The 12,052-nt window shown below is 40.7% G+C and overlaps 1 protein-coding gene across 4 annotated transcripts; it reads left to right on the plus strand.

The window, feature by feature from the left end:
• The first annotated feature begins 6,483 nt into the window (after window positions 1-6,483).
• On the plus strand, window positions 6,484-11,304 carry LOC129834599 (calcitonin-1). Of its 4 annotated transcripts, none has more exons than XM_055899728.1 (5): window positions 6,484-6,589; window positions 7,439-7,529; window positions 8,264-8,398; window positions 10,008-10,208; window positions 10,476-11,304. In XM_055899728.1, exons 2-4 carry the CDS (start codon window positions 7,444-7,446, stop codon window positions 10,180-10,182), a joined length of 396 nt encoding a protein of 131 aa, XP_055755703.1. In that variant the 5' UTR covers window positions 6,484-6,589; window positions 7,439-7,443; the 3' UTR covers window positions 10,183-10,208; window positions 10,476-11,304. The 4 variants fall into 4 exon arrangements, with proteins under 4 accessions (XP_055755703.1, XP_055755704.1, XP_055755702.1 ...); XM_055899729.1 differs by having other exon boundaries at window positions 10,011-10,208; window positions 10,476-11,303; XM_055899727.1 differs by lacking the exons at window positions 10,008-10,208; window positions 10,476-11,304 and adding an exon at window positions 9,106-10,001.
• Window positions 11,305-12,052: the final 748 nt, after the last annotated feature.

Here is a 12,052-nt window from a genome sequence, read left to right on the forward strand (position 1 = left end):
GGATATATACTTCACCCTATACTGTGTTGTTGCATTAGGATATAAACTTCACCCTATTCTGTGTTGTTGCATTAGGATATAAACTTCACCCTATACTGTGTTGTTGCATTAGGATATATACTTCACCCTATACTGTGTTGTTGCATTAAGAAATATACTTCACCCTATACTGTGTTGTTGCATTAGGATATATACTTCACCCTATACTGTGTTGTTGCATCAGGATATATACTTCACCCTATACTGTGTTGTTGCATTAAGATATAAACTTCACCCTATTCTGTGTTGTTGCATTAGGATATAAACTTCACCCTATACTGTGTTGTTGGAACACCCTACAATCAGTAGGATACAAGAATAGATCAATCACGTTCTTCATAATTGTGCCATTCTGTCTGGGCTGTATTTTTTGGGGTAGGCTAAACCAGCACCAGTATGTAGTCTGGGGTGTACATTAAGAGTATTACAATATAAAGATGATTGTCTTTCCCCAAGTGTCCCACTTTAGAGTCAATCATTAAAGCAAACAATTTGCAACTTGCAAGCAAATGTGTAGAATGTCTATGTCATATCATGTAAAACAATCACAAATTATTACAATAGCAATGCTCGTGCTATATGGCACATTTCTTCCTACATTAATCTCCTGAGTGGCTCTATGCTCTATAATGAACCTTGTCACAGCCCCTTGGAGCATCGAGAGAACCTGAGGACATCTCCAGTGGTGTATAGTAATTAAGTAAAAATACTTTAAAGTACTACTTTAGTAGTTGTTTTGTGTATTTGTAGTTTACAATACTATTTATATTTTTGACAACTTTTACAACATTACATTATTAAAGAAAATATTGTACTTTTTACTCCATACATTTTCCCTGACAACCCAAAGTACTCGTTACATTTTGAATGCTTAGCAGGACAGAACATTTTTCTAATTCATGCACTTATCAAGAGAACATGTGGTCATCCCTACTGCCTCTGGCGGACTCACTAAACACAAATGCATCTTTTGTAAATAATGTATGAGTGTTGGCTATCCCCGTGGTGCCGTCTGCTTTGCTTAATATAAGGAATTTGAAATTATTTATACTTTTACTTCTACTTTTGAGACATAAGTATATTTTAGCAATTACATTAACTTTTAATACTTAAGTATATTTAAAACCAAATACTTTTAGAAATTTACTCAAGTAGTATTTTACTGGGTGACTTTCACTTTTACTTGAGTAACTTTCTATGAAGGTATCTTTACTTTTACTCAAGTATGACAATTGGGTACTTTTTCCACCACTGCAAGTCTCCAACAGGTTACGTTGTTGTGTGGAATCAAAATCAAATCAAGTTTATTTTATATAGCCCTTCGTACATCAGCTAATATCTTGAAGTGCTGTACAGAAACCCAGCCTAAAACCCCAAACAGCAAGCAATACAGGTGTAGAAGCACGGTGGCTAGGAAAAACTCCCTAGAAAGGCCAAAACCTAGGAAGAAACCTAGAGAGGAACCAGGCTATGAGGGGTGGCCAGTCCTCTTCTGGCTGTGCCGGGTGGAGATTATAACAGAACATGGCCAAGATGTTCAAATGTTCATAAATGACCAGCATGGTCAAATAATAATCAGGAGTAAATGTCAGTTGGCTTTTCATAGCCGATCATTAAGAGTATCTCTACCGCTCCTGCGGTCTCTAGAGAGTTGAAAACAGCAGATCTGGGACAGGTAGCACGTCCGGTGGACAGGTCTGGGACAGGTAGCACGTCAGGTGGACAGGTCTGGGACAGGTAGCACGTCCGGTGGACAGGTCTGGGACAGCTAGCACGTCCGGTGGACAGGTCTGGGACAGGTAGCACGTCCGGTGGACAGGTCTGGGACAGGTAGCACGTCCGGTGGACAGGTCTGGGACAGGTAGCACATCCGGTGGACAGGTCTGGGACAGGTAGCACGTCCGGTGGACAGGTCTGGAACAGGTAGCACGTCCGGTGGACAGATCTGGGACAGGTAGCACGTCCGGTGGACAGGTCTGGGACAGGTAGCACGTCCGGTGGACAGGTCTGGGACAGGTAGCACGTCCGGTGGACAAGTCTGGGACAGGTAGCACGTCCGGTGGACAGGTCTGGGACAGGTAGCACGTCCGGTGGACAGGTCTGGGACAGGTAGCACGTCCGGTGGACAGGTCAGGGTTCCATAGCCGCAGGCAGAACAAGGAAGGAAAGCATACTCAGCCATTTCAATGAAATACCACACATTTCTCCAGTAGTGTGTCTTAGGCCCTGCAGATAGCAGTATAGGTGGAGTAGAGGTTGTGAAAGGGTCTGTCTGGGTCTAAAACGTATACGAAAACCTTCCTGCAACCACCATTGCGCTATTGTGATGGCTAAAGGAAGCACAGGTTAGGTCCCAAATGGCACCCTATTCCTCTTATAGTGCACTACTTTCGAGCAGGGATCTGGTTAAAAGTAGTGCACTATATAGGGAATATGGTGCCATTTGGAAAGAAGCACAGTGTCTGAGGTGGATTCAGAACATCACTCCCTGGTGGCATCAGACAGGACAGGACTGGTCAGGACTGGTTTAGGGTGTCACAGTCACATAGCATTGGAATAATTGAAACCCTCTTATAGAGGTATCCTCTCATGCATTATGCTACACAAACTTTCCTCTTCCAGTTGTAGTTGACCTGGTTTGATTTGACTCACCTTTATGCTCTGTCCACAGGCTACTGGCAGAAAATAAGGAAATTAAACGTGGGATCATTAATTAAGCTCTGCTGTTCACTAACCACACACCAAACACAGATCTGGGCCTGTATTTATAAAGCATCTCAGTGCCGATCCAGAATCAGGTACCTCCTGTCTATGTCAATACTGACCCTTTGATCCAGATTTGGGCTCATATTCAATAAGCATGCCAGCTTTATGAATATGGGGCCAAATCTGGATCAAATAATAGTGTGCCCGTTGATTCTGGAGGTTCCTCTGTATCGACTGCCTGTCCACTCAGTGTGTGGTGACTTGCTCCTCATTAGTACCAGTGATGTCTGTTTACCCAGCCAGACATTCCTTCTTGCTGCCGCAGCTGGCAGAGATGCTTATTTTCTTCTCCAAATGTAACAAACCCGCCTCCCAAGACCTCGCCCAATGATTTGGATTTGTTATCGCCACTTAATGAGGACATTCAAGGAACTGCTTTTCTACTTCCTGCCAGCCCCTCAGATACAACAAACTGTCCAGGAAGCATTTTACACATCAATCAAAGACATCATTGAATTAAGTTGTTCTCACTGTTGAATGGAAATGTCCACTTGTGACAGTGTTGGGAAGGGCTGACCAACAGACCTTGTGCTTACTGGAAATCAGCCTTACTACTTGAATACTGTAGGCACAACGTCAAATATGTTGACATGTTTTGTTCAAGCATCTTTTTAACAGATGTTTAAATATAACCTCATCAACCATTATCTACATCAGCAACCTTAAGTTTTGTCATTTACTGCAACTACTTAGGTGTAAAACAGAAACTCATTCTGAGATCGTTTTCTCCAAACAATATTGCAAATGTTGGAGAGACAGACTGCAAGATTTATACAACTCTCCGCTGTTGAAAACTAAATGTTAGTCTAAAAGAAATATGAGAAAATGTCTAGATGCTTTTTATAGTGGAGATCAAGTTTATAAATTGCTTGGCTGGGCTGATGAGACAGTGGATTGTGCAGTCAGATGGAACCGAATAAATAGGCATTTAAACGTTATAGATTTAGCGGTAACTTGTGAAATAGACACCAGCGGTAAAGCGGTTTTAACCAATCAGCATTCAGGATTAGGCCCACCCGTTGTATAATGTCTTCTGTTATATTCTATTGTCTTCTATTGTATTCTATTTTATTATGTTATGTTCCATTGTCTTCTATTGTCTTCTGTTATATTATGTTGTCTTCTATTGACTTCTATTGTCTTCTGTTATATTCTAGTGTTTACTATTGACTTCTGTTATGTTCTGTTGTCTTCTATTGACTTCTATTGTCTTCTATTGTGCACAACCCAGCTCTAGTCAGCTACTCCCATAGGACTATGCACCCATGACTCACAATGACACAAACAGTAATGTAATTTCATAGATCTAAATATTATTAATACAAATATAAAAATCTGCTGTTTGGTTCTCACAAGTATAATTTTAGCACAGGCATTTAACTGGGTTCTCCTCATTATGCCACAGGAGAGCCCAGCCCCATGCAGAGAGAGAAAGCTGCCATGGCCAGGCCAGGTCAGACAGGTGACAGCATCCTGCATCCAGAGCTCTGATTGATGAGTAACCTAGGCTCTGTGATTACATCTCATTTCCTCAATGTCCCAGCAAGGATGCACAGTGCAAACTTTCTTGTTTCCGCCAGAGATGAGGTAAGTTGCATTTCAAAGTGGATTCTAGATAACATCCATCCAATTCCCTAGCGAAGCCCTGACAGGATAGCCAGGTCAAGTGTACATGTTTAAGTCTGTAATCCCTGTGTCACCACAGTCTCCAGGTGGTCAAAACTTCAATGGAGAGCATCAAGTGGCGGAAGCTTGTGTCACACTCCAGTCTTTATTCCATGTAATCAAACATTCTGTCAATTCCCTACTTTTTGTGGGAGATGCTTAGCCTGCCTTACAGTATGCATTGAGTGCCATTCATGTTTGCATTCAGACACATATGATACAGTCTCATTCTTTGACATTGAAATTATCTTTCCTATTTTGGCATTGATATTGTATTCCAATACCATCGTGTGGTATTGATTTGGCAGGCATAATGAATGTGTTTCTGTCATCTCAACACCCTTTCAATAGATACAGCTAAGCTTATTTACAGTACAGTGCATCATGTCACATGTCACATGTCACATGTCAGTGTTCCCTCCCTCTCTGTTCAGATAGGACAATGATTATCTGTCTCCTGATATAACTTACACCAGGTTGATGCACCGTGAGATACTCTGACCAAAATAGATAGGAAAGGTTACTGTATTGAATTGAAAGTTAGAAACGGGGAACAGAAAGTTGAGGTAGGGACTGAGATGATCCATAGATATGTGGTCATGCTGCATCTGTTCACATATAGTCAGGCCTTTATTCGGAAGTGGCAATTCATTATAGTCAGGCAAGCCTGTACGCCTACACAACCGCAGTTTCCGACGTCTCCGGGAGCACCGAGGGGGGTGGACCCCGGCTCTGTCCAATTTCCCTGATTTAGTGGCTCCGTCTTAGGACCCGCACTCTGTTCAATAGCACTAAAAGCCTCATCCACACTAATGGGGTTCCTCCGTGACGCAAAAGAAGACTCTTGGGCAGGATGCTTTACAATAGCTTACCCAATAATGTAAAGTAAGGGGAACAAGATGATGCCCAGAGACCAACAGCTCTGTAATTGGGTCTGAGAAATTGGGCCGACTACTCTCAGCCACACCATTGATTCCCTGAAAAGAGCAGTTCAATGAGGAGTCAGTAGTGTGCTGTATGGGGAAGGGGATGGGAATTGATTATGGAATATGAAGTATTAACTATGTCATTGTTCCAAAAATACCACAAGACTAATGTCCAAGCATTTCACAGAGCTAGTTTAAACTGCCAATATCTTTGAATTTATAATGTCTAAAATGTTACACATGTCATCAATATTTGGATGTAGAAAAGTTCTAAGAATGCTGTATATTCTGATAATCTGGTAATTCTGGTAATCAAAATTAAGCAGCCTGACCAACTCAACAATTATGTTTCAATATCATCAAATAAAATATTATAACAATTGTTATCAAATAACCTAAACATGTATATTTTACATTAATATAACAACACATGATTGTTGCCTGATAATTCTGTAGTACAGCGTTTCCCATCTCCGGTCCTCGAGTACCCCCAACAGTACATATTTTTGTTGTGGCCCAGGACAAGCACACCTGATTCTACTTGTCAACTAATCATCAAGCCCTTGGCAAGTTGAATCAGGTATTTTTGTCCAGGGCTACAACAAAAATGTGTGCTGTTGGATAACTGGAGGACCGGAGTTGGGAAAACAAAGCACGGTGTAGTACACAACAAATGTGTCTCAAGAGTTGGAGAGCTGCAGTGTGTCTGTTTGTACAGTAGGTGGCTCTGCCAGCAAGTCCAACGAGGATGTCTTATTCTCTTGATTTCTCAAAAACATAAAGCAATGGAACATTGTCGGGACCTTCAAAATATTTAGAACTATTTTGGGATGATTTCAGTATCTGCCAGTCTGATTTGGCCCTTTTCTCAATGGAAATTATGATGGTGCAAATGACTGGCAGATTTTTGTGAATGGAGCATTTTGTGACAGAACGATGACGTCATTTGTGTTCTATCGTCTTTACTGGTTTGTCGTAACCGCTGGACGGTACCTGATTGGCTAGTGGATGGGGCTGAATGCTCTGATTGGCTAAAATGAGATAATTAAACAACTACTTAGTCAGTACAGAAACCCAAGTGGTAGATATATAAGACAGGGCATTGTAGCAGGGTGCAACAGATTCACAAGTTGGTCTAAAACTTGAAGTACCTCAACTCATTCCATCTTCGTCCACGAAAACAACCAATCACGGTAAGCAGAGAATTTCAACCACTTTTCTGTGTACATGATGCATTGGGTTAGCATGGATGGGATGTCATTTCTGTGGCTATTACACCTGCTTCTACACCTGCATTCTAGCTGTTTGGGGTTTTAGGCTGGGTCTCTGTACAGCACTTCGAGATATTGGCTGATGTACGAAGGGCTATATAAAATAAACTTGATTGATTGATTGATATTAGATATTCTGCTAAATCTGCAGTGTTCCAATGATGATAGAGGGACAGAATGAGGTGGCATAAACTTTGCCTAGGCTGTTGACCCTCTGTGAGATGCTGCTGAGAAATGCAGTTTAGATGGCTTTTCAAGGGTAGATGAGGTGATTGTGAGTTTAAACTACAGCTGGGTTTAGACTACAGCTCATTCCACTAATGCATGGACTCCTGTGGGAGCCACTGGCTGGTTGGCTGGCTGGGGCTCCAACTCCTAATCTAGATAGTATCACTAATGCCTTCCTCCTCAATGTCTGGTACTGCGTCTCCAAGCCCAGCTCTTCTCTTCAGTTAGAGGGGAGCACTAAGACTAGATGGCTCTCTCTGATAGCAGGGAACTAGGGACTTTGGTAGGACTGTCTCTTCGCAGAAGGGAAGAGAATACTTTGGGACAGGGAGAGTGAGATGGGGAGCTTCTTCACTCCCAGTAGAACAGTGAGCAACTGAACTGAGATGGATGGAGTTTACATGCGATAATTCATGTGTAGGGACATACGAAGATGTTTGTTTTGATCCGGATGAAATGCTTCTTTTATTCTGCTTTGAGAGGAATGTGAATGTTTTTAAAGACAAGTTTCTGTGGTTGTGGATATAATGTGTTTTACCGCAGGGACCATGGTTATGATGAAGCTCTCTGCCCTCCTCATTGCCTATTTCCTGGTCATTTGTCAGATGTACAGCTCACATGCAGCTCCAGCCAGGTGAGGATCAAAGCACATTATACACACTGTAATGTCCAGTCAGTCACTGAAATGTATGTATAGACTACAGAGATGTTCATTTATAGCAATCCCAAAAGGAAACACCATAGATCCATTGGGATACTTCCATCTTTCTAATAGTAATTGCTGTTATTTCATTGATAATTGTCTTAAGAGTCTTGGCAGCAACATAAATATTATGTATGCTAATTTAGATTATTTTGTTTTCAGATAACATGATGTGATTACAGAAATCCATACATTACGTTACATTAAATGCCCTCTTTTCAGTAAAACGATGCAATTGGATTACGATATCGTAATCTAATCAATCCGGTGAATCATAAAGCCATTCTATGTATAACTTCCTAACCACTTCTATTCATTTGGAAACAATCCAACTTAATGCCACAGCAATAGGCTAAGATGATTGCGATTGCATGTAGAATATTTCCAAATGGTTGTAGAATGCATGGGTGTTCAATATTCCGGATAGAGAGACTTTGGTCACCATTCTTACTACAATATTGATTTTGTCATAAAGCTCTAAGTTGGCTACCTGTCAGCTCTCTAAAAGGAACACTTTTAGCAGATTGTTTTGAGTTTGGCTCGTATCCCGCATGAGTCAATGGCTTTTAGCTGGAGCAAACTCACATAACCTACGTCATACTATTTTTAACCCAGTGCTGGTGCAGTTCATCAAGTGATCAACCTAATCGCCTATGTGTTTTCAGAACTGGTTTAGAGTCCATGACAGACCAAGTCACGCTAACTGACTATGAAGCCCGAAGGCTACTCAACGCCATCGTCAAGGAGTTTGTTCAAATGACTTCAGAGGAATTGGAGCAACAAGCCAATGAAGGAAATAGGTAGGTACAGCTCTCCTCATCTCCACAACTTGTTTTTAACAACCTTCATTTTCATTTTCTCTAGGTTTACTTGGTGTATACTATATGGATGACACATGTTCCTATTATTCAAGAAAACATATAACCCCAAATGTCTAATATGTGGCCAGTCCTTTGCTGCCTCCTATAGCAGTCAGAGCTCTGGGTATTTATTAAAGACACAGAGGTATGGACATCGCCCAACCATCAACAGGGAAATCTATAGTTAAAACATATATTCTCTGGGATTATCTATGCATGGGTTTTTGGAACACTTCATTTTTATGTATTCATTATTTAAGCATTGTTTATGAGAAAGCCTGTTGCGGAATGATAAATAACCCTAAAGAATGGAAGAAAGCATGGGAATTAGTGCAAGAGAAATATGACGCATGACAGCAGTTGTGCTGTTTGTTATAATTTAACTATGACGCTATAAACAGGATTGCCGCATGAGCCTAAGTAACTGAGGTCATTATAGCTATAGACTATTTTCAATTGCCTGTGTTGGACTTGATAGCATGGCTTTAAACTGTTATTTTTATATAAATGCAAGTAAAAACTGACTTTGAAATGCATGATGTTGGAATACAGTGTTATTACTGTAGCATGTGGATAACAGCAGGATGCATCTGCATGCCATGGTTACCATGAGCCTGTTTCTGCATGTTTGTCTCTCTCTCTAACAGCCTGGATAGACCCATGTCCAAGCGTTGCTCCAACCTCAGCACCTGTGTTCTGGGCAAACTGTCCCAAGAGCTGCACAAATTGCAGACGTACCCCCGCACCAACACGGGAAGTGGTACACCTGGCAAGAAACGCAGCCTGCCTGAGAGCAACCGCTATGCAAGCTATGGAGACTCATATGATGGAATCTGAACGGTCCTCCCCTCCATCAGCCCTAGTTAACCTGACCCCTCTGTTCCAGCCTAGCCTGATGATTGCTGATGCATGTGGATCTTGCTTGACCGACTGCAGAGAAACCTTGATGTCCCGCAATGTCCCTGCTCTCTTTTTCTTTTGTTAAAATCCCATTTTTTGACAGAGAATAAAATATATAAGTACAAAGCAGAGTTCAATCCTTTAGATTAGAGAAAGTGAATAAGGATTTAGTTGCACTTCCCTATCTTAAGGTGTATGATATCCCTTTACTATACAGATCAATCACAATATATACAAAGTGTTAATCAAAACAAAAATCTTAATCAATGCTTCTTTCAACCGTGACTAGGGTTCTTGTTTAATAAACATGTTTTTTTATGCCAGAACATATTTTCCTTCTTAATTATTCAAGTGAAACAAAGCCTTTTAACATCTTTAATAGTTCACAACAGTTTGAACAATATAAGCCACACTTTATTTGCTATGTAAACGTAAATTCACAATACATTTGAGGTAAGTTGAATAACTAATTTAAGCTGAATCTCATTGTCTTTATTTTTTAATTTGATGATATATTTTATACATTTTCTCCAGCAAACAGTAATTTATTACCTTTGTACTTTTTATTGTAATTCATAGATTTGTATCTTTGTAATAAATCCTGAATTTAGGAGAGGTTTGTATGACCTGTCCTTTCTCTTCCTAAAAGCAGCGTTACAGCACAGAAGCGTGCGTGCAATACTGCCACATGTGTCACCCACCGCCTGGCTGACTTCCTGAACAGATCAGGAGGAATGGGCAACAGTAACTTCGTCCCTACCAACGTGGGCGCCAAGGCGTTTGGACGAAGAAGGAGAGACAGCCCCATGACAGCACCTTTGTGAATGTGTCAACAGGCCTCAGGGATATGGTATAACAACATTCTACACTCCTCTCTCTTCCCACTGCTGTGCCTCTGACTGTCAACCTCTGTCTGTCTCTACTGTATCTCTAATGCTCTTTCCCAAGCCTCTGTCTTTCCACATCTATTCTACTTCAGTACTCTTCAGACAGTCTCTTTGTAACTTTGCCGGCCTTCAAATTTGGTCTATGTCTTATGGATGAATACAAGTTGGGAATTAGAGTTCAGTAGAAATGAGGATAAACAGTCATTTCCTTCCATTTTCTCTCCCTGCAGAGTATGAGCCCTTTAGTGAGACAACAGTACATCCTGTCCTGAACCAACTACAGACATCTGGAAATGACAACTCTTCACTGTTTAAAAAAAACAGCCTTCAAACTACAGGACTGATTTCCTGCATACCTCTTGCATACTCTGTGTTACCGATATTCATTTTTGCTCTATGATCATGAGGAGATACAAAAACCTAGAAAACATTGCAACAAAAAATAAAGAACAAACTTCTGTTATGTCTATTTTCACCAGATCAATACCCTGTACAAGCCAGTTGGTTCTGTCCCGTTTTGGCTTAGAGCACATGTACAGTTTGACCCTGAGTCCCCACCCCTCCTCTCTCCTGTGTCAGCAGCACACTGCAGGGGGGCGGAGACTACATCAAGCTCCGCCCCCACAAGCTTCCCTGACCATGGCTGTGTCTTGTGCCTTGATGTAGACCACTTCTTCACATTTCATTAATTGTACAGTATGTTTAAAGAGTGAAAGGAAACCGATTGAAGAATCTAAATATTGTAACAATTGTGAATCTAAGCAAGATTAAAATGTATTTTAGATACATATGGGTCGGTGTACTTGTTTTATTTTGCAATGATCTATCTAAGCCCTTAGATCACAATATCTACTAAGCTAACATATGGAATTGTTTTAAGATGGTCATAAAATGGATCATTTAGCCATTTGATTTAGAATTTTAGGAGTCTGTAGGTATAAAAAAAAAATATATATAAAAAAAATATTTGGTGAAACATAGAATTTGGTATTTACTGCTATAGCCTATAGAAATAGATTGAATGCCACATTTGTATATGACAAAACAGAGAGTCAAAAAATAAATAATAAGGAATAAGGGTTTGAAGTGACTGTCCTATTTCTGGCAATCTGGTCATGTTATTAGTGGCACATTTTGCAATTTTTACAGCCTGGTATTGGGTACCTTCAGACTACTCCCCTGAAGCTTGTGTGTGTCTTAGAGCAGAACAACCAACACCTTCGTATTAGTTTGAAGCTCTGACTGTTCGGTCTGGACAGTCAGTTTTGTGAGAAGACCTCTTCGAAATGAGGACGTCTGCGACAGAGAGTTCAGCTTGTGGATGTCGTAAAGCCTGTCATGTTTGTCTATCGATGGGGGGGACTTATTCGTTTGTAGCACAGATCAATCGACTCTAAGGGATTTGAATTGTAAAGAGCAGACAGAGCTGACGGTACACTACATTTAACATTTCCAACATGAGCAGTTTATTATGGTACATGACACTTAACATTACCAACATGAGCAGTGTCTTATGGTACATGACACTTAACATTACCAACATGAGCAGTTTCGTATGGTACATGACACTTAACATTACCAACATGAGCAGTTTCTTATGGTATATGACACTTAACATTACCAACATGGGCAGTTTCTTATGGTACATGACACTTAACATTACCAACATGAGCAGTTTATTATGATACATGACACTTAACATTACCAACATGAGCAGTTGCTTATGGTACATGACACTTAACGTTTCCAACTTGTGCAGTTTCTTATGGTACATGACACTTACCATTACCAACATGAGAAGTTTCTT

Source organism: Salvelinus fontinalis, chromosome 35, assembly GCF_029448725.1.
Source record: "Salvelinus fontinalis isolate EN_2023a chromosome 35, ASM2944872v1, whole genome shotgun sequence".
Classification (NCBI taxonomy): Eukaryota; Metazoa; Chordata; class Actinopteri; order Salmoniformes; family Salmonidae; genus Salvelinus; species Salvelinus fontinalis.

Excerpts from the sequence above, each read along its gene's own strand:
- LOC129834599 (XM_055899726.1), top strand. The coding sequence starts at position 7,423 with ATGTGTTTTACCGCAGGGACCATGGTTATGATGAAGCTCTCTGCCCTC. Across the intron at positions 7,530-8,263 it reads TCACATGCAGCTCCAGCCAG|AACTGGTTTAGAGTCCATGA; the intron begins GTGAGGATCAAA and ends ATGTGTTTTCAG. Across the intron at positions 8,399-9,105 it reads CAAGCCAATGAAGGAAATAG|CCTGGATAGACCCATGTCCA; the intron begins GTAGGTACAGCT and ends TCTCTCTAACAG.